Raw genomic sequence first — 25529 nt, forward strand, 5'->3', positions numbered from 1 at the left:
CTCCTTGTGTGGGTGACTGAGCGAGTGTGTGGTGTTCCTCTGCATCCTTGTGACACTCTTGGACCCAGGCGTGGCGAAAGAAGGAGCAATCACGCCTCCTAACGCTGAATGCATGTAAACATTCACGAGCAGATTGAGGCTTTGAGAAACACTGCATGTGCATATGGTGTCACTCTGCTGGGAGCTGGCCTGCTTTCTCTTTCACCAGTGTCAGGACTTCAGAGGCCAGCAGCTTCTGCTCTGCACTGAATCCAGAAACAAACACTGAATCACAAGAGACCGGAGGGATAAAATGAATCATGTGAGAGCGAATGAAGGAAGCGGAAACTAGTGAACCAGAACAAGTACAGTAAAAGCAGACAACTGAGTATTAACATTTTACAACTGATAACAACAAAAACATTGGGTTTCTTAAAGGTTAGTTCTGATAAATCTGGTGAAAACAGTGGATATTAGCATTAGCTGCCCTGTGTGATAATCTTGCAAGCTGATGCTTCTCAAGCAGCAACTTTTGCAGAAAAAAATGCAATTTTTGCATAAACAGCCAGTTTGCTGAAACACATAAACACGTGTTATGCTTTGCTGAATTTTCCTTTGTGTGAAAAAGCCACGATAAAAATTAAATGGCAGTTGCTTTACTGAAACATTTAACTCGTGGTAAACCTAGGTTGCATATGTTCAAAGTTTTTGAGACTTCTTAATTTAAATGGTCTGTTTTGTCTTCAGCGTAGGGTTAGTTGGTGTGAGACTCTTTAGGTGCTTCACAATTCGATTATGATTCAGAGGGTTGCAATTATGAAGCGATTATCAGTGCATCTGGGTTCATCCATAATCACTCTTCAAACAAAATCCAGAGCATAGAATCTCCCAGGCCTATTAGAAACAAAATATTCATATCTACACTGCAGTATAAAGCAGTTTTCATTCAAACAAGATTATGGAAACTAAATGAACTGAAACAAGGAGCCAAAATGCTGAGTGGCATATGATTCTGTGACATCACATGATAGATTTATCCTACCAGCTTTTATCAGTGTTTACATGACTTTACTTTGGTCCTGTTAGAACAGGGGGGTCAAACCCAGAGATGCAAGGGGGCCAAAATTAAAAATTTGGTCCTAGCCAAGGGAAAATTAGGTTTCAATATTTATTTAGAAATTACGTAAATTAACCTTGGTTTTAGATGTATAATGTTAAATCATTCATATAGAAATATCAATGACCTTTTCCCAGTTACAGATTATACAGAATTTAGGGCAAACAGACTTTAATGAACACATTAAATAGATCAAACTTCAAAAAGCTCATCATTAGCAGTCATTTCTTACGCCTCACTCAGCTTTTAAATGAATTTTTTAACATTAAAACAGTTTTTTTTAAAAAGCCATCAACAAAAACCTGATCATACAGAAATTAAAACTATATATTGTTGGCTTCTAAGTCACTGTCAAGAGAAAACTTCACTAATTAGGCTCAGTTTTTTTTAAGCAAAATAAGAATCAGAGACTCGATCTGAACCAGACTAGAGGGCCGGATGAGATGTTACAGAGGGCCGGATCTGGCCCGCGGTCCTTGGGTTTGACACGTGTGTGAGAATGGCTGTGATGATCTTACTCTATTATGGTCCTAAATTTAAAAGCATAGCCCACAATCCCTGGTTTTCAAGGACTGAATATGTACTAAAATCTTTTTTAATAAAAGTTGGATGGGCTCCTCCATTACAACTCTATGCTACTTTGTTAGCCCCAGCAGCTAGTATCCACCACCTGTGGTTTTTTCTTCTTCCTCCTCTGGAAACGTGAACACAACTTACAAATAGTAGAGTGGCTTTTGCCAACATCATTTTCCTTTTTAGCTTCACATAAACACTGGCCTTCAGTGCAGAAGGAGCAGTTTGTATGCCTCGGTCAACCATCTTGTTCTCCCTTTTAAACGATCCTTTTCTGTGCCTCAAAATGTCACCTTTAACAAGAAATAATAACATTTTGAATTCTATTCATGGTTGCATCGCGATGCATCACAAAAAAGATTGCAGCCCCCATCCTTAGTTATTAGCACCAAAAACTACCTTTTAGCAAAAGTGCTTACTGAGCGTTTTTTGTAAAAAATACAAAAACTATGTTCTTACTATGAAAATTTGTCATCTTTACTTGTCCAAGAAGATTGTCCTGATTCATGTCAGCAACGACATTAGGCTCGTTGAATAGGCAAACAGCTGCAGGGACTTCAGTTCAGCAGTAGCTTATTTTAGAAGCAGGGATATAGGATTTCTTTACAGTGTCGTCTGAATAATCCTTCACTTAGAGCTGACAGCGAATGCCTCGTAGGGAAGCGTAACAAACATAGGCTCAGGAATAGAATCGGCGATACAGAGTTTGGGTTAGTCGAATATAGAAGGACAGCTGTTGTAAGATTGAGGTGTTGGAATGATGTCTTTGCACGTTCAATATAAGTGCTATATGAAACAATTAGTTTATCAAACTTTCATGTTTTATCTGAAATTATATCTGTATCTACAGAATTATTATTTTAGTTGTTGCCTTTTCTGGAAGAAACACTAAGCAAAGCTGACAAGTGAAGTAAGTGAAGTGAAATTTATTTATATAGCACTTTTCCGCAACAAGGCGACTCAAAGTGCTTTACAACAGAAACAGCAATCAGGTACAAAATCAAATACAGATAAAAAACATCATATCAAACATCATAATCAAATATAGAGATAAAACATGTATAATCTAAATGAAATCATGAAACTAAACATATCTAAACTTGAGCTAAGACGGTCAAAGTAGTAGCTAAAATAATCTAAATAAAATCATGATAAAGTTAAAGCTGAACTAAACAACAATTAGGAATCTAACAATCTAACAATATCTAAAATAATAGATATAAATAGGCTAAATAAGCTAACATAAACTGAAACATGATAATGCTAAACTAAAGGTACAACATGGCTAATTATTTGTACAAAGGCAAAGGAAAGGTTGGAAGTTTTGTGGCAAGAGGGAAGGGTGTATTGCAAAAAAAAGGTATTTAAATATACATACATAAATTCTAAATACATATACATAAATTATAAAAGAAGACAAGGAAATGTGCTGAATGTACTAACTTCCATCAATTTCTGTTCTTGTGAGCATATCTCAAATACAAATCTTTCTTTTTTTGGTCTTTTTTTATGGCATTTCAGGCATACTGTATAGAAAAGATGGCTGCCTCCGTGTGCCAGAACAAATTTACTCTATAAGAAGGATATCTCAAGATGAAATCCTAATTGCATGATTTAATTTATTGAATCAAGACTGAATCCAGCATCGGAGTAAAGTGCATCAAATTGAGTTTTGTTCAGATTGAGATGTCAGGAGTTAGTCTTAAATTTGGGTCAACTCCTTATGCTTCTGCTCATGCATTTGGGACATTTCCTAATTTTACTTTAGTGGGAGATAAGTAGAATCTTAGTATTTATGGTGCATTATAAGAGTCGGTGTGTAATGTGAGCACACAACCATGAGATGATGTTCAAGAAATAACTTGTATCAAACACACACACATTCCAACGGGCTCTTTCCTGTAAAGAATTTGAATAATTTCACAGATAATTTGGTTGTCACAGCCAGGCAATAGTAATAACAACTTTAGAGAAAGAAAGAGCACAAAGAGAAAGAGAGCAAAGAGAATCATCCAAAGCCAGTTGCTGCGTTTAACCCAAAGGAAAACAAAACTCTTTTTAAGCTTGATTTAAAAAAAATAGGAATGTTTCTCATTTCCCCTTTTTCCTCCTACCCCCATAACACTACCTCCTTTTTTGTTGCATCATTCAGCATGACCTTCTAAAAATAAAAAAATAAAAAATTTAACATAACTGCAGGATGATTGCATAATGTGGCTTTGTATGGTACCCTGTCATTACTGTAAGAATACGACTAAAAACACGACTTCTTTGCCTTTTAGATGCACTAAGCAGAAACACATCTGTTCATTCCTCTGGACTCCTCTGATCGACCATAATTACTGTGCTGCCAAGAACACACACTCACCTAGAGACATCTGGTGCTCATGTCAACCTCGAACAGTGTATTCACTCGGGACGCAGTAAACTGGGAGAGCAGTTTGTCACTCAGCAGTCTCCAGACATTGTCGTATCTATGGCTCCTTTGAACAGTCAAGAATTGCACATCTTTGCATGAACACACAAATCATAATGACAAAAATGGCTGAATAAAATCATCAAACCTGTGCAAGCATATGGGCTCTGAAAGCATCATCTCATGGCTCTGTGATAGGAACATAAAGCCTCACTGCCGCTTTATTGTGAACAGATTTTAGATGCACAAAAGCATTTATATGTTTGCCAATAAGGCTCTCTTTATAATGGATGACGATCCTTCTACAACTTAAATATCTGCCAGAACATGAATAGTCATTGCAGGTTGTTGGCAAAGTCTTTAGACATTTATTAAGAACACAGCGGGCTACCCATTACACGGAATGGAGCGTGATAGATCATTGAGGGTTTAAGCAAATACGAAACTTTAGTAGCAAGGTTGTGGTGCTTTATCATCAAGGTGGCTGCCAATTGGAGTCCGAGGGAGGAAGGTGGCAGTGTATCCGTGACAGTCTATGCACATAATCATACTTTGGCTGTCAAGTATTTGAATCAGGACTTGCCACAATGGCCTCATGCTTATGTTATGATTGTGATAAGACTGTAAAAAATGATCCAGTGTGGAGTTGATACCCACAGTATTAGTGAAGTGTTTGCATGAGAAGATCTTCCAGCTCATGGCTGCATCCTGACAGGGTCTGAGAGTGCTGTGCCTAGGCTGGTATGTAACATGTGGAGACACAGAAAATGGTGGACAAAAACCTATTTGGTGAGAACTAAAAGGGTAGCAGGGTCATGGTTGCCTTCACAGTGTCCAAAATTATAAATGTTTCAGGTAAAAAAGATGGCAAACAGCAGTAACTTCTTTGAAGTAGTCCAGTCCTGATCAACCTGTTTTTAAGGAATTCACTCTTGGAGATGCATGCTCCCTACAGCCAGAATTTAAAAATGTAAAGGCTCTTTTGTTCCAGGTGCAATTTGTGCAGTCAGCTTGGAAAATTCTGAAACTTTTTCATTTTATTAACACTTTATTATTGATCTTTTTTACTGTTTAACTAAAGTTTAGTTAAGTTCCGGTGTCCTCTTATTGTGCTTCTTTGTTGATGTTGTTTTTATTGCTTATTGTCTTGCTTGTGATTTTATTACCGCTGTAAAAAGAAATTCCTCCCTTGAGGGACAATAAAGCTGAACTCTGATCTCAAATTTGCCATGATCCAACCACGTTATAACAGGTTGTGTATGTTGTGAAGCAACTGTGCTCATCCTGTGTGCAGATGGTCTAATGCAAAGAAAAACTAGGTCCATTTTTGTAGATTTTGCATGTGGATGATGTGTTCCTGTACGCTCGTGTTCGATCAGGGCGTGGAAAAAGAGAGAAGGAGGTGGAGAGAAGTGGAGGCATTTTTTTTTTTTTCAGTACTGTCAGTCTTTGATCAGTGTCCCTATTTGTGTGCATGTGTTTGAGCCAAGCCCTGGTGTCTTGGAGGCAGATGAAACACTGCGGCTCTATCCGGGAGTCACAGAACACCCACTGTTCTTCGCCTTCTCCTTTTTTTTTTTTTTTGCTTTCACACTGCCTCACCGTTTTAGCCACTATTCCGGACCAAAGCCATTTTAAATAATAATCATTCAGAATGTTTCTGTGTCTGCCTGAACCTGAGCTTCTGTTTTTCCAAGCCCTTTATCAGATTATAGGGTACTGGGGGGGGCTGTTTCACACTGAATCGTTGTCAGATGGACGCAGCGTGAAGGTGCAGCAGAGACAAAATAACACAAGTATTTTGGCTGTCTGCTGGCTCTGTCTGATGCTGTTCCATTAGCACGCCAAACATTTCTGCAAAGCTATTAATAACAGAGGAAGAAAACATTTGATGCACCATTAGGCTTCACAATAATGACGAGAAACAGATTTTTGTTTTTACCACCCTCTAATACCTGGACTTTATAGTCGCGCTGAAGCCATATTATGATCAGAACACCACGCTGACACAGAAGTATTGCTATGTTTTAGATTAATTAGCCTAATTAATGACCTAATTAGCATAACTGTTATGTTTAATTTATCATGGTGATTACAGTAGGGCATTCAGCAGCTTACTTGCCTCTTGTTTGTGCACGGCGTAATTAATTTACCCAAACACGCTTCTTATTTCCATGTGTCTGTGAAGGTTAAAGAGCAGCACAAAGTCATATGAGGATGAGGTGTTCAAAAAATGTTGATTGCTTTAGATTTTATGAAACATGAAAAATCATTTCTCATTAAAACTCCCCCATATTCAAAAAAAGAAGCTGTAGCTTCAGAATATGCTGAAGGATCATCGATTAATTATTGCTTAATTAGCAGCTAAGTGGACTTTTTTTTTTTCACCTTGAAACATCCAGTTTGTGTGAGGTCACGTCAGGTCTTACAGTCTGGCTCAGGACAGATTATGTTCTTACTATATGTCTGTGGATAAAATGGGTCCTGACCACATCCGATGGTGGTTTAAAGGTAAACATTTTCATTGCACATTGAGGCTGTTCAGACATATATTTAGTGCTATCTGGATGCACTAAGAACAGTTATAGCAACAGGTCTGAACACCCTCTGTTAACCTGCATGTTCTGACCCGTCTAGGCCAGATCATAACGTGAAAAATCCATCCTCTTCAGATCTCAAGCTGCCGACACACTCAAAGATGAATATTTTCTAGTGTTATTTATTTCAAAAGATGTATTTTTGACTGAGATGTTACAACAAGTGGAGCGTATGGCTTCAGAGAGAGCTATAATGCCAAAAATATTAAACTATCTGAATATTAACCAAACTTACCTGTTTGAAAATAAATAAACCAAATAGCAAAAACTTACCTCGCTAACTAAGAAAAACAGAAGAAAACTAAGTAAACATAAACGGCAGCTCACTCCTACAAAATCCAAACTTTTACAAGGTGTTTTTGACAGACAAGCAATATGGGTGGTTGAGATGAGCAGAGGATGGGGATTGGACGTCTCCCTCGTCTTCTGGGAGCCAATCAGGGACGGGCACCTGCACACTCACATTTACATAATTAACATTACGACACCAGTCGTAACACTGCACAAGAGATGTTTTAGTCACATAAACCAAGATGTGATGGAAAGTTGAAGCCTCCTCTTCTGTTTAATGTTGTTTTCTTTTTTACATTTGACATATACTGCTCCTGTTAACAGGATTAACGTTCCTTCTTCGTCCAAAACAAGAACATTACTGTCCTCAGAAGAGTCTCTTATCCTTGAGATGTAGGTGGACATCTGAGGCTAGAACTAAGCTTGGAACTTTATGATTTAGTGTGAATAAAAAAAGGCTTCTTGGATGGGAAGCAAATCAAATTAAAATAATAAGGAAAGAAGTCCAGTTATGATTGCCAAGAAATTTAATTTTTTGGTTTTAATTGAAAACAAAATTAGTGCTGAAACTATAAGTGAATGCAGATTATTCCCCTTAAATGCTACAAACCATCGTTTCTGCTCAAACTCAATTACAGTCAGTAAAAATCTGTATGTGTACGGCAGCAGATAAGGTGGAACATCAGGAAAAGTTCATTTTCCGTTTCTCTCCCTGAGGTAGTTTTACTTGGCTGATAAAAAAAAAGCTCACCACTACAGCCAGAACAGAAAACAGATAAATTTTCAGAAATTGTCAACTGACTCCTGAAATCTTGGCTCCTGGTTTTATTAAAGAAAGTCTTGTGATTCATTTTCAGTGTATATGTGTAGGTGGATCAATAATTGTTTTCCAGTCATTACTGTTTTAACTTATTTTGCTTCGTAGCTTTAGATTTGTTTGTTGGTTTATTTTAAAAGCTAACAAAAGCACTTGATGTTACTCCTTTCTGCATGAACAGTGCTTTACAAATTTTAGTAAATTGCATTTTTGAGTTGAATCTTTTTTTTTTCTGCATGTTGTTGTGAACTATATTTGTATTTAATATAATTCTCATTTTCACTGGTCTCCCAAGTAGAGTTATCAACACATTTCTCTTTTTTCTTTAATAATTTTGCACATTAGCCTGTTTACGGTTTTATATAGTTGCATATATTAAGTAAATATGTTCTGCAGTGTTTTATGTTCAAACTGCAGGTTGTCTGGTTTTTGGCCACATGGTGGCGCTTTTTCCATTTGAGCTCAAGAACTGCTTTTTTCTCAGTAAACAGGTTGTTGCAGAGTAATGAGGATTATATACTTTTATATATTATATGATTGTTATTTATGAAGTATCATATATTTATTTTTTGCTCATCTCTGTTTTTAGCCTAATAGTGTATCATCTTTATTGCACAGTTAAATGTTACTGCAGTATCAGTAAAATTAGACTTTATTTTGGTTCTGATTTGGTTTGAATGGCAGGAACTCGGTGTGTAGAATACGTTCCTGTTTGTTTACAAATTCCAGCCTGACGCTATCGGTTATTAAGTGTTTAACATCTACTGTATGAGCCTAATGAACAGCCTATCCCAGGCACGTCTTTTTAATAAAGGTCTAATTAGAGGTCCCGTTCGCTGAGTGGCAGTTAATTGCTGCCTGAGCGGAACAGATTCATGTCTTTGGTGGAACAATCGAAGATTCCTAATAGTATTCATGAGAGGTAAATGTCAGCTAACAACAGAAAGGTTAACCTATTGTTACTTTGATCTGATGTACAGAACAAGGAGACTTTAGGACATGTTCAGTTTTAAGCCAACAGCGTTTTACATCAGCTGGAAGCATGAAAACAGCAGCTGTGAGGAGGAATAGTCAACATAATATACATGAGACATCACATGTAGAACTTAAATATGAATTTAAATTCTCTGTCAATTTTTTTTTTCATATCTGATATATGCACATCCCAACACTCAGATTAAAAAAAACAACAACTTTTGATTCTTGTAGCTCTCATCTGCAAACCTATTTGTTTCTGCCTAACATTTATTTATTCGAAAAAGTCTGCATGGATGTTTAAAGTCAGCTTAACGCTCTATTTAGGCAGGTGGTGAATTTCATCAACTGTATCTTAAAAAAGAGACTGTTATTGACTGCGATGCATTCGGTTTGTTTATTTTTCATATAATTTTTAACAGCTCTGCTGGCCTTTAACATAAAAACAGAGGATTTGGAGTCAAAATGAAACACGAAAAACTCTGCAACTGTAAGCTTACAACTAAAGTTCACAAAGTTTATAAAGATTTTCATAAGTTTTACAAAATACTGTGTTTTAAAATATTCATTAGAGCATTAAAAAAGTTTGATGCCATTTAAAGAATATAACACATTGTTTTTGTTTTCCTAAAATATGAGGACATTGTTTTGGGTGTTTTATCACATTTACCAGCTTCTCTTCAGGTATCTTTTCTGTGAAAGCTCGCTCATATATGCTGGGAATTAGACAGTTGACGTAGGCATTTTTAAAAAAGAGATTAGCGTTATAAGAAAGGTAAATCTGACCCAAAGTGTAATCATTTATAATCCTTTTATAAGTTTTTTTGTGCCTGCTCAGAATGACATTTGTTGGGCTCAAAAGTTATTTTGGAGTAGGCAGACCTGCAGTTCTTTCCTACTGAAAGGCTAATTAACCACTAATAGAATAGATTGTTTACCATGCAGGTTGTAATCGACATCCTCTTGATTTCTGTTGTTCCTTTTGTTTCTTTTCCCATCTCTGCTTCTCATCTTCCTCCTCTTAATTCACCTACTCTTCTTCTGCTTCATTCTGAACACTTGTCCTCTCCCTCCATCTTTCATTTCGGTTCTTTAACATATAGGCTTCCTCAGTACTGGAGATCAGTCTGCCAAGGGGAACTATGGCCTGCTGGACCAGATTCAGGCTCTGCGTTGGCTCAACGAGAACATCGGACACTTCGGCGGAGACCCAGAGAGGATCACCATCTTCGGCTCTGGAGCAGGCGCTTCCTGCGTCAACCTCCTCATCCTGTCACATCACTCCGAGGGTAAAATTAATGTTCTGATGAGTTACAGCAGCTTCATCATCCATACACCATTTTATTTTTGTTTTTCTTTAGAGGCATTAAGATTGGTAGAGAAGCAGAACACAACAGACCCATGGGTCGTAGGATTTCCATTTTTATTTTTTTTTTACTGTTATAAATGTGTGAATGCTGACACAGCATTTACATTATCGTTTTCCTGTTTAATTTCTTCCATGCATTGTTTGTTAAACAAACTACTTTCACACATTTTGTGAGATTTTAACTATTCGTTTATCAATTGATTGAAAACAGTATGCTTTGACTCTTAGTATTTGCAACTTTTATACTTAATTTACAAAACTTTTACCCCTAGTAATACATTAAAATCTCTTTGATTCATTTTAAAACATTGTTCTCTGAAAATTAAGTCACTTAAGCGGACTTGCTATTTTCTGTCTTCTTATGCTATAATTTTACTCATTTTAGCTTTTAACTGGTTTTGCTACATCTAGTTTTAGCTATAGTTTAGCTCATTTTAGCTACTGTTTTGCTTGCTTTAGACACAATTGTGATCAGTTTAGTTTTCTTACTATCATTTTGTTGATTTTATCTTTTAGCCACAGTTGTGCTAAATTCATCTTTCAGCTACTTTTCTGCTGAATTTAATTTTCGTTCTGCTCCTTTTAACTTCTGTTCTGCTTGTTTTCACTTTAAAAGCTCAGTTTTGGCTTCTTCAGCAAATTTCCACAGACTCATTCAGCACTCTCACTTGCGTTTTCTGCAAAAAATGCAAGTTTGTCCAATTCTGATTAACAGCCTAGATCCAGCCTTATTCAAATATAAATTTTCTCCCTTGTGGTTATTTGCTTCCCAAATAAAGTAGCACGATTTCTTACTGATTCTTCAACAGCCACAGAGCATATTTACATCCCTTTCTATAAAAAGTGTTTTAATATCCAGCCTAGAAATTGTTCATTCCTGTGATGTTGACCTGACAGTTTTATCCTCAAAGGAACACACTGGTTGTCCTTTGAAATGAAAAATTTAAGCGGGTTTGAGTCTAATGAGCGTGTTCAGGTTGTGGGATAAATGAGATGTGAGCCCTGTTTCCCAACATTACCTGCCTGCAGTGAGGCCTCGTGGTTCTGCTCGCCGCTCCACAGCAGAGAGGCTCGTCAGAATCCTACATGTGTTCAACCTCTTGCTCCCCATTACAGACAAAACACCCGGAGGGCTGAGTGTTAATGTGGCGCCACCAAAGGACAGAGGCCCTACGAACCAATCGACTTTGATCTGAACCGAGATCAGCGTGGCTGACGAACCGCAGCCAAATGGTCACGCTCTCGCTACCTTTGATCACGGCGTTCTTGAAGCTGTCCTCCTCCGATCGTAACTTCTCTGTTCTCTGCGCCGCTCGAGGACTCGCCCTGAATGTCTCTTTTCTCTCCGTTTGCTGCCTCATGCACAAACTCCAAAAGGCAGAAAAAGAAAGGGAGAGATCAGAAAAGAGTGTGTTCATGCAGCCGCACATCTGTTTCAATTACAGCACCGTGTGTGTGTGTGTGTGTGTGTGTGTGTGTGTGTGTGTGTGTGTGTGTGGACTTGTATTTGCTATATTGTGGGGACAATTTTCCTAACATATGCTAACTTGTGAAGACGAACTGCTCCTTGTGGGGACCAAAGCCTGGTCCCCTCAATATGGAAGTCAATGGAAAGTCCCCACGAAGGTAGAGAGACAGACATGTGTGTGTGTGTGTGTGTGTGTGTGGTGTGTGTGTGTGTGTGTGTGTGTGTAACACCGAGCTTCATTTATTCTGTGTAGATGTCCTTCGAGAACAAATGCGTTGTCAAAGCTTGACTGATCGTGTGTGCGTGTGCTGCTGTATCGTGTATCCATTTAACACAACCCCTGTAATTACCCTTAACGTTTGTTAACCCTTTGTATTAACCCACTCATCCCACAAACTTCTCTCCTGTTAGCAGGTAGTTCACTTAACAGGGATGTTTCATAATTAGATTTACCGTTTTTGTTTTGGCTGCTCCCTTTTGCAGGAGTCACCACAGCGAGCGAACTTGTAACTTTGGCAATTATTTTACCCTTCCTGACCCAACCTGGGCTCGAACCTGCAGCCTCATGATTACAGGACTACAATCGCAAAAATTAGATCAGCGATGTTTATTATTATCCTCTTCCCTTGTTCAAAAACATATTTTGTTCACTAAATCACTGAAATTGTAACAAAGTGATTAATTACTACTTAGCTCCACATGGTAAAGCTTTAGTCCAAGTCAAGTTATTTATTTACGTCTTACCATAAAATAGATAATAATACAAAAAAAAAACAGTGTGACTTAATTGTGAGATGTTATACCAGTTTTCATTCTTACTTTTTTCCTTCTTTACCAGATGCCCATTTATGTTATTAGCTTATCAAATTCAAATGAATCAAGGATAATCCTGTAAATGTGCCAGATTTAGCCATGAGGGCTAATTTACATCTGTAGTCTCTGGCAGGTTTATGATAAAACAAATAAGAGGGGATAAAATTAAATGCACAATAAACAAAAGCTAACAACACAAATACAGCAATAAGATAATGAAAGCAACACATAAAATACAAATACAATCTGTTAGTAAAGAAAATATAGAAATATATGCACACACACATTAAAAAACAACTTTTTAAAAAAACAACAACAATGTATTGCAATTAAATTACTGTTCTGTTTGAATCTTTTTTTTTGGCCCAACATTTTTTGAAACCTGACTTCAGGACAGTGTCAGAGTTTCCAGCTACTCATCCTTTTCCAAATGCATAACTGTAGACTGAAATGTACAAATTTTAAGTACATGCACTTTGCATCAGATTTATGAGCAGAAAAAAAAGATGAAATATCTTCTTTATGAAGAAGGAACATTATATCCTGTAATGCATGGTGTCGTAGCACTGTTATCTGGAATAAAGAAGACACGACTGAAACTAAATGTTGCTTTAAAAAAATAGTTTCACACATCAAAACAAAACTTGCACACTTTATACTTCATGTGGTTTATACAAATAAAGTCAGGAAGTCTTTAATGTTCTTTAGCGTAAAAAGAGAAGGCAAGCATCAATACCTACTTTTACCCTTAGCTTCTAGATTATTATTTAGTAAAATTCTATTTTTGACTCAAGATATATGTTAATTAAAAGTTTTGCATTTAATGTTTAACTTACAAGTAGTCAATGTGTTTTCTGAAAGACTCCAGTCTCCATGCACTGATTTTTATAACCTTATTTTTTATGGGAACCAGAATTGTTTAGTTTATTTTCGATTTGTTCCAAGAGACCCCAGAATTTGAACTTTTAACAACTTAGATAATAAGTATTAACCCTTTGTCTTTTGTTGCTTTCAGCTGACTCACCCCTTCCCACTGTCACCTGTTTATTTTCATGTCTCTGCTTTGTCGACCCTTCACCATCTTCCTCTTCATCAGCATCTATCGGAGTAACATCAACCCTCTAGACGCCACCTGTCTGTCATGTTCCCCCCTTATACCTGTCATTGATGCCAGGTGAGGAGTCTGTCATCCCTAAGGGCTACCAATCATGTCGACAACAGTTTGTTACAAATCAAACCGGACAGCTGAGATGTGCAGGATGGGCGAGTCAGCCGACATAAAGAGAGGGATTCTTAATGTTGATCTGGCAAAGGGTGATATATTAATGCCAAAACAGTCTAAATACCTTGTTTAGATGAGTTGGACAGACAAGGATAGGACGGGCAGAAAGATCTTTGGGCATTTTGAAAAGAGCTGTAGCCAAAATGAGAACTATTCTTAGAATCCAGTCCTGGAGACCAACCAGCTACAGCCGTCATCCGCCTCTTTCCATCTCTCTTTTGGTGCAGATATGTATGTAACTGCTTCCAAGTTACTTCTTACTTTAATTGATCTCCCAGGGACGAGAGATTCTGCCTTTCTCCTTAATTATTAACTGACCAATCTTCAGCCCAAGAGAGGTGTGGAAAAAGCAAAAAAAAAAAAAAAAAAAAGAAAAAAACTTGAGCCCGAGAGGAAACGAGTGAGGCAGGCGGCCCCTTAACGAGCCACTCGAGTGGTTTCAGCAGCTCAGGACAGGCAGAACTAAAGAGACAGAAAAAGAAACAAAGAGGAGGTGTAGCGACTGAACAGGGCTGGGAAAGAAAACAGATCTTTTGACTTGTCAGAAGAGCTTATTCCCAGTCTGGCCTGAGCTACAGCCCCAGAGCATGCTTCAGATCTGCTGTCCATCTCATATCTTCTGCACTTTCTTTAGATAGGATGAAAAGCCTAAATCGGAAGTGTTTTAATATACAGTAGCTTTGGCAGACAGAGCTGTGTGATCATTGTCCTTTTTCCCCACCTGTCCATTCAGGTTTGTTCCATAGGGCCATCGCTCAGAGTGGAACGGCCATTTCCAGCTGGTCTGTCAACTACCAGCCCCTCAAGTACACCAAGATCCTGGCCCGGAAGGTGGGTTGCACCTACTCTGAGACAGCTGACCTCGTTGACTGCCTGAGACGCAAGACCTTCAGGGAGCTGGTGGACCAGGACATCCAGCCGGCCCGCTACCACATTGCCTTTGGCCCTGTGGTGGACGGAGATGTGGTGCCCGACGATCCTGAGATTCTCATGCAGCAGGTGAGTCTGATGGCATGACTCACTCTGGATTTCATTGTTAGTTTTTGTGGTGACACTTCAGTCAAAGGAGGACTAGGAGAACTCTGAGTGACTGTGACCTGTTAATAAATGTTAGAGGTCTAGCTGTGACATTTACCAGCTTGTGTCGACTCACACCCAATACATTGAACAATACAAACAGTTCTGGTGGTAGCAGAGTTTAAACTCATGCTTCAGAGTCTTTATGTGTGGGTCCTTTTTCTTTTAAAAACATCATGTGCTGTTTAAACTCTTTATCACAAGGTTAACACTTGTGCAGCCATTAATGTGATCAGATAAAGTTTCTGTGTCTTTGCTATTCTTAAAATCTATTAAATATTTTTGTTATAATTATTATCCTCTTTTAACACCCAGTGAGGACATTTATTCTATGCATATTACCCATCAAACATGTGGGAACATGCAAACGAACGTGGAGCAGACAGCTGCCATCTAAGGTGCCCAGGAAGCAACTGGGAGGTTATGAGCCCCCAGTGGGGTGCCTCATCTTCCCCGCCCAATTTTATGGGGATTCGAACCACTTTTGTAGCGACAAGGACATAAAAATTATTATAAAATGGAAAAAAAACAGCCTTTTATAGCTACATTTAAATCTTTTCCCATCTTTTACAGTCTAATGTCTCCTACTAGTGTTCATTTTGAGGTTTACTTGGATTTAACAGGGACACTGGACAAAATTTCTAGACAGGAAGTTCTTTCTTTGTCTTAAAATTGTCTAAAATTACAGCCTTCTCTTGTGTCACCCTACCCAAGAAAACAAGAAAAAAAAACACATTTATCACATGCCACCATGAAAGGCGGGCTTTACTTTATTAGCCTCTGTCTCTCTGTGTGTTCCTTTTTTGTCTGTCTGTTAGCAAAATATCTCATGAACAAGTAGATGGGTTTTAATGAAACTCTCAGAAAGTAATCATTGGAGATGGTCCAATGGAAGATGGTCAGTGCAACTACTCAACTTTAGAAAACACAAAAGGGTTGTTAGTCAGTGACTGTAACAGATATTGATGTAAATTTTGGTGAAGTAGTAGCCGAGAGTCATCCCCAACACATATTCTAAGCACTAACAGATTGCATATTTTTATCATTTGACCAAAATTATCATAAATCTATTTTTCTAACTAAGACAAAATGATTTTTGTTTAAAACTTTGGCGTCAGTGGTGGAAGATAATTTGCATTCCTTCAAGTAATGTTAGGTTAAGTTACTTTTTGAAACAATAAAGACTGCTTTATAAGAGAATCAAAAATGAACAAACTGAAAAATTAAAAAGTGCATCTCATCATAAAATCAACAATCCATAAATCATAAGAAAAAGTGACTTATAATAGAGTTTCTAGACTAAAAGACATGGTGAGAAACAAGAGGTCTTTTTCTTTGAGCTCTCCCTGTCTATTAATTGGCACTATAGACTTCTAAAGCTCAAAAGATCCTTAATTTTAGGATGCCATTAACTGCAGCGCTATGGTGGAACTAATATTCAAGGGAGCTTTATATTGTCTCCTGTTAGAAAAAAATGCAAAGTATTTAAGCACATGATACTTAAGCAGAACATAGAGTTCATGTCTTTCTCCCTCACAGATCATGTGCTTAAATGGCTTCACAACAAAAACTGTTCATTAATGAGAATGATAGTTTTTATATATTTATATTTATCAACATAACTATAACAATTATAATTACCAAAATAGTTTTGAGCTAACAAAGACGGAATTTGTGAATTTGTGTTTAAGCAGTATTTGTAATGTCTTCACCTGTGCTGCCCTTCTTTGTCCACCAGGGGGAGTTCCTCAACTATGATGTCCTGATAGGAGTGAACCAAGGAGAAGGACTGAAGTTTGTGGACGACAGTGAAGACAACGATGGCATCTCTGCCGCAGCCTTTGACTACACCATCTCTAACTTTGTGGACAACCTTTATGGATATCCTGAGGGTGAGGGACACCAACCCACATGTCTGTCAGTCTTCAAGATCTCCTCTCTACCTGCCCTTCAAGTGGCATAATCCTGCAGCAAAACCACTAGTTTGGCTCATTTTGACACCTTTGAGTTGACATGTTTCAGGGATATGTACAAAAAAAGACAAGAATAAAGTATATATGCAGGCATTCTGTTATAAACACAACTTATGATAACATTAAAAAACATCTACTTGTTGTTGTTCTTGTCGAAAAAACATTATGTGGGGAGAAAAATGAGCAAAGCAAATGTGAGCTCAGTGAAGTGTAACAAGCAAAGACAGGCATACTAACGAGATTGCCTATCATGGAGATTATCTCTCACCGCGGTGGGTCTGTGCTTTGGCCTTTGGGGCTCTGTGGGCACTAATGCTGTCGCTCATCAGCCCCCAGGCAGCCAGCTCCCAATCACAGTGCTGTTGTTCCTAACAGATCAGCCTCGCAGTGGGCCACCGCCAAAATACACACACGTTTGAATAATGCAGTCACGATCCCTCTCAAGTTCTTGTCAGTCATTCTGGAAACTGAGGGGCAAAATCTGTTTCTCATCTTTTAGCATATCAAATGTCTCACTTACATGCAGAACTGCACTTTTGTTTTTCCCCAATCCTGTTATATTGGCTTATTTTAGCCACTTTTACTCTTTTTTTGACATATATGTCTCTTCTTTCCACAGGTAAAGACATCTTGAGGGAGACCATCAAGTTCATGTACACGGACTGGGCAGACAGAGACAATGGTGACATGAGAAGGAAGACTCTGTTAGCTTTGTTTACAGACCACCAGTGGGTGGCGCCAGCAGTGGCCACTGCCAAACTCCACGCTGAATTTCAGTCCCCAGTTTATTTCTACACATTCTACCATCACTGCCAGACCGAGACGAGACCAGAATGGGCCGATGCGGCACACGGAGATGAGATACCATACGTGTTTGGCGTGCCGATGATCGGTGCCACAGACCTGTTTCCATGCAACTTCTCGAAGAATGATGTGATGCTGAGTGCTGTGGTCATGACTTACTGGACCAACTTCGCCAAAACTGGGTAGGTGTAATTTTAAATTTATCTATTTTAGATTCTGAGGTAAAACCTAATAATAATCCTAGTCTGAAGCACTTGAAACTTTTGCTATCCATTTGAAAAATCAGATAAACCTCTGAATGAATCTTTTAAAGTTAAGTGCCTTGTCTAAAAACTTGTTGGATTGTTCTATTTGGTTTTATGACTCATTAAAACCTTGATTTCACACTTAAGCCGATGTTCTGCCTCTGTTTTCCATCAGTGATCCCAACCTACCTGTCCCTCAGGACACCAAGTTCATTCACACCAAGCCCAACCGCTTTGAAGAAGTGATCTGGACAAAGTTTAATTCGAAGGACAAACAGTATCTCCACATTGGCTTAAAACCTCGTGTTAGGGACAACTACAGGGCCAATAAGGTGGCCTTCTGGCTAGAACTAGTCCCCCATCTTCATAGTCTACGAGAAATCTTTCCCACCACAACCCATTTGCCATCTGGTCCCGGCCCAGGCCCTGGCACCATCAGACCCTGGCCCAGGACTCCAGGCCCTCGACCGACTCGCCACCCCTACCCAACCTTCCCTTCTGAACCTGAGCCTGAGGGCTCGGAGCGTCCACACCAGGACCTCTTTCCTGGGGACACTCGAGACTACTCCACTGAGCTGAGTGTCACGGTTGCCGTAGGAGCCTCTTTACTCTTCCTCAACATCCTGGCATTTGCTGCCCTTTACTACAAGCGCGACAAGCGGCACGAGATGCGTCGGCACCGGCTGTCTCCTCAGCGAGGCGTACCGGCCAACGATCTGGCTCACAGCCAGGAGGAAGAAATTATGTCCCTGCAGATGAAGCACTCAGAGCATGACGCTCACCATGATATGGAGCCCCTTCGACCACACGACATTCTACGACCCGCCTGTCCGCCCGACTACACACTAGCACTGCGTCGTGCTCCAGATGATGTGCCGCTGATGACGCCGAACACCATCACCATGATCCCCAGCACCATCACCAGCATGCAGCCTCTTCATGCCTTCAATACTTTTCCCTCCACCGGTCACAACAACACCTTGCCCCACCCCCACTCCACCACCAGAGTATAGTAGGGACTAGCTCAACACAGCACCACCTAAGGACCAGGAATACTGGATCTCCTTCAGATCTAGAAGGAAGGCTTCTGAATGTGGGCCTTTATGGATACTTTATACTCTTGTTTCTCTTAAAGGAACTTCACCTCCTCCATCTTGTGCTGTACAACTTAGCAGGACCCTCCACTGGTGGTGTATGGCGACAGAAATGAACTGCAGAAGAGCAGGTGATCAGTTCAGAGGTGATTTAGATCTTTCAATGAGGGTCCACACTTTCCAGTCTAAAGGAACTGTCAAAGGGACGAATGCTTTTTGCCCCTTGATGTTTTCTCTTTTTTACTTTGATGTCAACTTTTCTCTGTCCCTTAGTGTGTTATGTGGATTTTATTTTATTTTTTCTACATTTGTGTCTTAATTATAGCCTTGTTCCTCTCATTTAACTTGTGATTCTCTCTTCTCGATGCTCTTTTGCTCTTGACGTACTGAGATGTCGGAGGGGGCATATCACACACACACAGGAAACATGACTATTGAAACATTGATTCGTCATTTCATTCTACCAGCATTCTTGGTGCCAACTATGTTGTAGTGTGTTTGCTTTCTCATCAAGGGGAAAAAAATCTAGAAAATCCTATTTACTGTCAACTAACAGAAGCTGTATGTCCTCATGACAAAGTGCCAAACTGGCTGTCGATTGTGGTTTTCTTTTATTCATCATTTGTTTTTGGGGTTTTTTCAGGTATTGGTTTAAATGTTTTATTGTGGAAAGATTTATTTTGCTGGAAATATAGATATAGAGAAATGATACTATATAGTTCTATATAAATGTGTACAAAGGAGAAAGTATATAAAAAGGGGTTTTCTCAGTGGGGATCTATGCATGAAGTATTTTTTAAAGTTGACAACATGGGGCAAAGGACACAAAATCTTTTAATGCACGCTTCCCAAATATAATCAAATCATTTTGGTCCACTTTGAAATTTTTCTGATTTTCCTCTCTGAGCCTATCAGAAGTTCCCAAACTTTATGAAATCATGGCACTTCTCTCCATTCATCCAGAAGAGTCGAGTCATTGCTACTGATTCTGTAAAGTTACTTTTCTGATCGCACTGTTTCCAATTATTACCATTTATGACATACTTTTAGTGATATATTTTTTATAAGGTGAAGCAGCAAACTACGAGAAAGCCTATCATCCAACCGTGGCTACTTTGTTCTGTCTGTATAAAGATCAGATTGTAGGGTAGATGAAATCTGATCGTGCCTGTACAATTGTTTTATTTCATTAAACTAACAAGGCAAGCGATCCTCTCCAAACTTACCATAACTTTCCATCCTGCCTCCATTTTTTAATTTAGCTTGTTTGATTTGTATCTGTAAAACAAATGTGTCTATTTGTATGAAAAATATTAGTCCATTGGTCTAAACGAGCCACAATGGACCCAACAATCAGCTCAAGAGGCAGATATGCGGGGGAAATATGTTAAATTTGGTTCTAACATGAAGTCTTTTCTGATAACCTTGGCACACCTCAGCATCTCACACCCTACTTCATAACTTTTGTTCAGGTCCACAGAAATGCTATTGCTCTCAACCATGAGCTCTCCCAGCTGTAAACAGTGAGGGGAACCGATGGGCCTTCACAGCTGCAAGATGAAAAGGAAGTTTGGATCTCTTCAACAGGGTAAAACAACAGATGATGTCTGCTGCTGGTTCCGATTGTGCTCCTTTCATTTGGTTAGCGACATAGGTTTTGCAGCTCAGCAAACCCACCCCCCACTGATTCTCAGATGAAGATGTCAAACATGGGTAATACTCTGATGAATCCAGTACATTAACAGACCTGTTTGAACCCACAGAAACACATGCAGTATGGGAGACGTTCGCCACAGTTACTGTCTTTGCTTGTGCTTTAGCTTTAGCCTGTTTGTTTTCTATTTTATTACTGTCTGAAGGGGTGGGAGAGGACTTGAAGGGGGCGGATAGCTGCTCCGGGCAGAGATTTCATGAGCCCATGGGAACGGAGACATGCACAATGTAAATCATAAAGCAAGTGAAGGTGGACAAATGCTGCAGAAGAGGACAGCAGCACAAGAAAGGGGACATTTTGTGGGTGAGAGACTTAGGAAAACGATGGGAAAAGACTCACAGCCTTAAACAGAGAAATTAGAATCAGAAACGAAGGGAAATGATCAGAAGCTTTTTCAGGAACATGGCTGTCTTTCTGTCCACAATGTTAGCCAGAGGAATATCTGCTAATCTGTCTTCATGGAACCTGTCTGTCCACATGAACCCTTTTGTACTCACGTCTGAGGAAAAGGAAACAGTAAGAGAATGTCAACCAAACCTCAACAGCGACAAAGATCTCACTGGAGGTGGAAAAAGAAAACCAGATATTTATCTCCTGTCTGCTCCTTTTACTGGTCTGTTTTATAAGCTAACACTAGAGGGCGCCATTGTGGCAAATTCATACAGTCAGGAGGAAATGTGAGGAAGAAGAAGACAGAACTGGGTGGTTTGACAAACATTTAGATGAGAATCAAAACTGTACATTTTTATGTGTAAGAATCAAACAGATGAAATATTTGTAAATATTAAGTTTCTTGTTTTTTCTTTGTCTGTTTGGGGGGGTTTGAGTGAATGAATGATTTGCTTATTTTGTCTCAAAAAGACAACAGGTGCAGTTTGCAACAATAATAAAGAAATAAAATAGGTCACTTGATTAAAATGTTTCAATTTCAGACCAGTTTTTACCTTTACGTTGTTATATTCATGTAGATTTTGTGTAGCATCGTGATTCCTGAGAAAAGTCAGAAAGTTATTGTAGCAAAACTTCTCTGAAGCCCTCAGAGGGTCAAAGATAATGTAGTTAGCATCACTAGCTTCCTAAAGAAGTTACTTTTTCAAATATAATTTAGGGCTGCAGTTTCACTACTCTCATTCATTATAATTTATCTTTTAATTCTTCTGTTTTATGCTTAATAATCTGTGCTGCATGATGACTACAACCTGAAATCATCTGTCTAAACATGTGACCAAGGCTAAAAGCCTTTCTTTAAAAGATAGCTCTTCTTTCACTGATCAGTCAGAAAATAAACCTGAGACACAAAGTTTAATCCATCATTAACTGAGTTATTGTAGCTGTGTTTAAATGTAGCCACTAATTACATGTAGGACAGATGGGAGAGCTTTGATACCATAAGATGCCTCATAGTTTCACAGTCATAAGATCACTCAGGTGATTCAAGGTTTTGATCCCATCTATCATGATGTTGTGAAAGTTTTCCTTCTTGCAGAATTTTTTTTTTTAATCTTCTAAAATCCAGAGAGATTGGTGGCAAACAAAGTGCTTCAACCTGGACCTTATATTAGGTCAGTTTTGTTTAAAAACACATCATCAACACCCAGCAGTTTTAAAAATGGACAAACAGATGATAAAACAGACATCTAACCTCTCAGCTTCACTGCAAATCTGCACCTGTTGTCTTATTTTTATATTCTATGTTGAAATCAGAAACCCAAATCTTAAAAAAGATAATGATAAATAGGAAAGTAAACTCCTATAAATGAATGAGGTGATGATATTTCTGTTATTTTAGAAGGTATTCTACACTGTATGCTGTGATTCTGATCTGGGAAACATTAAAGACATTCATAGTCAGACTGCAGAGTTTGTCTTTTTATTTATTCACTTAAAGTACAGAATGTAACATGATCACAATGTTTGATTCACAAGCAGGGTTAATATTTAAAATAAAATGTCAATGAAAAAAGAATAAAGTATGATTCTTCACAACCTCACATTTTGACAAAATGTTAGCATGACACAAAAATCTTTTATTTCCCTCACCAAAAGAAAGCACAAGTAATCTTAAAACTATAAAAAATATTTTTCTGCAGATATGTTGTACAAAGAAAATGTTCCAAGTCACCGAGTTAACAAAATGAAAAAAAAACGTGTTGCATTGAGTTACATTCATACATTTATTAGTAGTTTTAACAGTAAAGATCTGAACTAACAAGTGAACATTTATATTTTAATGAACTTGTTTGAAAAAGTCATATATCCATTTATTTTCTACACCTGTTTGATCCCATTTTTAAAACATACAGAAAATAAACTACTGATTTTAGACTAAAAGGAAGTTGTGAGAAAATAATAGTTTCACTTAACATTGAATGAATCTTTGAGACTTTCTTTGGCCTGTTCTTCTGTAATATTTCTCCAGGATTTAGGAATGTCAGCAGGTTTTGCACCATATGCTGCAGCAAACTTATTGTTGTACTTTGTCATCACAAATTTCCAGAAGTCTGAAGCCTCAAGACTTCTGTCTGGACGAATATTCCAGTCTGGAAAAATGTTCCTGTATTCTTTGTAAGGATACAATTTATCCTCTGTTTTACTGCAGCGAAATCTGTTGTCACTGACCACAGAGGAAGAGCAAATGTCAGTGACCAGTTTGTCTGATTTGAACCATAAACGTCCACCGAGACCCATTGGTCGATGCATCCAAGCAAAATGTTCAGTGTGTTTTCTTCCTCCTGCATCACAGGGAACTTTGCAGAACGGACACTGTTTGCCACAACCAATCACTCTGTTGAAAAGCTCATTCTGAGGGTTCATCTGAAGATGTCTGAGTTTTGTTTCAATGGTTGTGTTCTTCAACTTCTCACTCAGAGCTTCTTTCATGTTCTTCACAGACTCTGTGAGCCAGTGAGCAAACTGTTCCTGGTCAGCATTGTTCAGGATCATGAAGGCACCAAGAGCATCCTGGGAAATCACCAGTTTAGCTCCAAGTTTTTTGCGAATATTTTCAACAAATGTCTTCAGACTGTCTGTTGTTTCTGCTTTAGCTGTTTTGATGGCATCATTTATGTTGTCAATGCTTGTCTGAACATGTCTGTCCTCAAACTCACATATTGTAGAAACTTTAGAGAAGTTCTCCTTTATTCTGTCAAATATCCATGATTTTACATAACTTTCATAAGAACAACAGTAGCTCTGAAAGCTGTTGAAGTCATTTCTATTAAGGAGATCCAGTAAAACTGAATACTGGAAGGACATTCTTGTGCTGAACTCCTCTCTTTTCATCATTTCATCAACTATATTAGGACCCAGAGATCGATTGACAAAGTCTTCAACAGCAGGTTTCAAGCACTGGTTGGTGAATTCTTCAGCTTTCTTCTGGCACTGGTCCCGTTCATGAAACACATCTTTAAAATCTGCACAAAACATTTCCTTGTTTTTCTGCAGACATCTGTAGGGATCATTTTCTTGTAGGAAATCTTCATGCATTTTCTGAAACTCTCTGGCTGCAAATCCACAGATGTGCTGTTTTAGAGAAACTTCAAAGTCAATGTCTGCTTCAACATCAGCGTTGTTCAGCTTTTCATCGATGATATGAAGAATCTCCTGGATGTAAGTGTCATGATAATTGTTTTTTTTGTTCTTTTTGTCAAACACAAATTGAGTGCAAGTATCTATGATGGTGTCAGCAATTTGTTGTCTTGCTTTTACAAGATCTTTAATGTGGAGCCACCCTCTTAGTTTCTTGTTGGTTTTGTCATAGAACAGAGTTTTGTTGCATATTTGAAAAGGCTGCAACCCACAACCCTTGAGGCTTTTTTCATTCAACAGTTCACATGCATGACTCCCCTTGGGTGTCAGATTTGCTCTCAACTGATGGGACACACTGGTGAAGCTATTTGAAGGCTTCTGTTCAGTGAAAGTCAGGTTCTTCAGTGTTTTAGTCCACATCTTGGTAAATTCTTTGTCCAGTTCTGAATCTGTCATTTCATTGTTTTTCTTTCTACAGTCATCAATTAATCCACGAACTGCCTTTTCAATATCTTTTGTATAATTTGCTTTGATTTTGTCAAGTTCTTCCATTCCCTGTTTGATGTCAGCTGCTGCTGTGAGCTGGTTAACAACAGAGCTTTCCGCTTGTCGTCGAAGGCTCTTTATGCTGTTTGAGAATTCTTCTCTGTATCTTTCAACCAGATGAACATGACCCTTTGTTTGCTTGAAGTATTTTTTCAGATTGTTAAGCAGCTTTGTCTCCCATTCAGACAGCTCTGTGATCGATTCACTTTTCAACTGACTGATGAATTCTCTCAGGTCAGATAATTCAGATTTTGGTCCAAAATTAGAAATTCTTGTTTTTGCTTTGGTAACCCAGGTGTACATTGCTTTTTTGAACTCCCACTCCCATTTGTTGAATTCTGCACAGAGCTTCATGTATGCATCAGCTACCAGGCTGTTTCTGAAGCTGAAGATGAAGTTTTCATGTTTTACTGCAGTCCACAGGCTGCTCATCCACTCTCTAAACTCCAGGATATTATTAGAAGTTAACTCACACGTTCCCAGCTGTTGGATGATGTTTTTCTTGAGCTCATAGACAGCCTCACTGTATCCTGCATTGACTGGTGCCATTGGTGGGTTTCCATTCCAGAGTCCAGGAATGTAGCTGTTCCCAGTGTCTGGATTGTACTCCATCACATCAGTGAAGCTCTTGTTCTCCTCTTTCTTTTCCATTTTAGCTGCTGCCTGGGTCATCTCATTCAGCTGTTGTAGGAGCAGCTTCCTGTCTCGTAGGTTCTTCTCATGGGCTGAAACATCTGAAACGTTCTGGTGAACAAACTGACATTTAGGTTTTTTACCAACCTCCTTCATCCTGAGGAAAGCATGCACCACTATCTGCAGGATGTCTTTCATCTCTGCTGAATTCTCCATTG

The 25529-nt window shown here is 38.6% G+C and overlaps 2 protein-coding genes across 3 annotated transcripts in view; one reads left to right on the forward strand and one right to left on the reverse strand.

Annotated features, from left to right (window-relative positions):
- The window catches only part of nlgn2a (neuroligin 2a), a 261113-nt gene extending 238274 nt beyond the window's left edge, over window positions 1-22839 (forward strand). For both annotated transcript variants that reach the window (XM_017436050.3, XM_017436051.3), the window contains 5 exons: window positions 9869-10054; window positions 14431-14696; window positions 16513-16666; window positions 17367-17733; window positions 17972-22839. In XM_017436050.3, coding sequence (XP_017291539.1) covers window positions 9869-10054; window positions 14431-14696; window positions 16513-16666; window positions 17367-17733; window positions 17972-18809 — 1811 coding nt within the window. In that variant the 3' untranslated portion in view covers window positions 18810-22839. The remainder of the gene's footprint in view (window positions 1-9868; window positions 10055-14430; window positions 14697-16512; window positions 16667-17366; window positions 17734-17971) is intronic.
- LOC108247714 (interferon-induced very large GTPase 1-like) overlaps window positions 22459-25529 on the reverse strand; it is a 10686-nt gene continuing 7615 nt past the window's right edge. Inside the window, exon 5 of the mRNA XM_037976725.1 lies at window positions 22459-25521. Coding sequence (XP_037832653.1) covers window positions 22960-25521 — 2562 coding nt within the window. The 3' untranslated portion in view covers window positions 22459-22959. The remainder of the gene's footprint in view (window positions 25522-25529) is intronic.

This window comes from Kryptolebias marmoratus, linkage group LG7 (assembly GCF_001649575.2).
Source record: "Kryptolebias marmoratus isolate JLee-2015 linkage group LG7, ASM164957v2, whole genome shotgun sequence".
In the NCBI taxonomy this organism is placed as follows: Eukaryota; Metazoa; Chordata; class Actinopteri; order Cyprinodontiformes; family Rivulidae; genus Kryptolebias; species Kryptolebias marmoratus.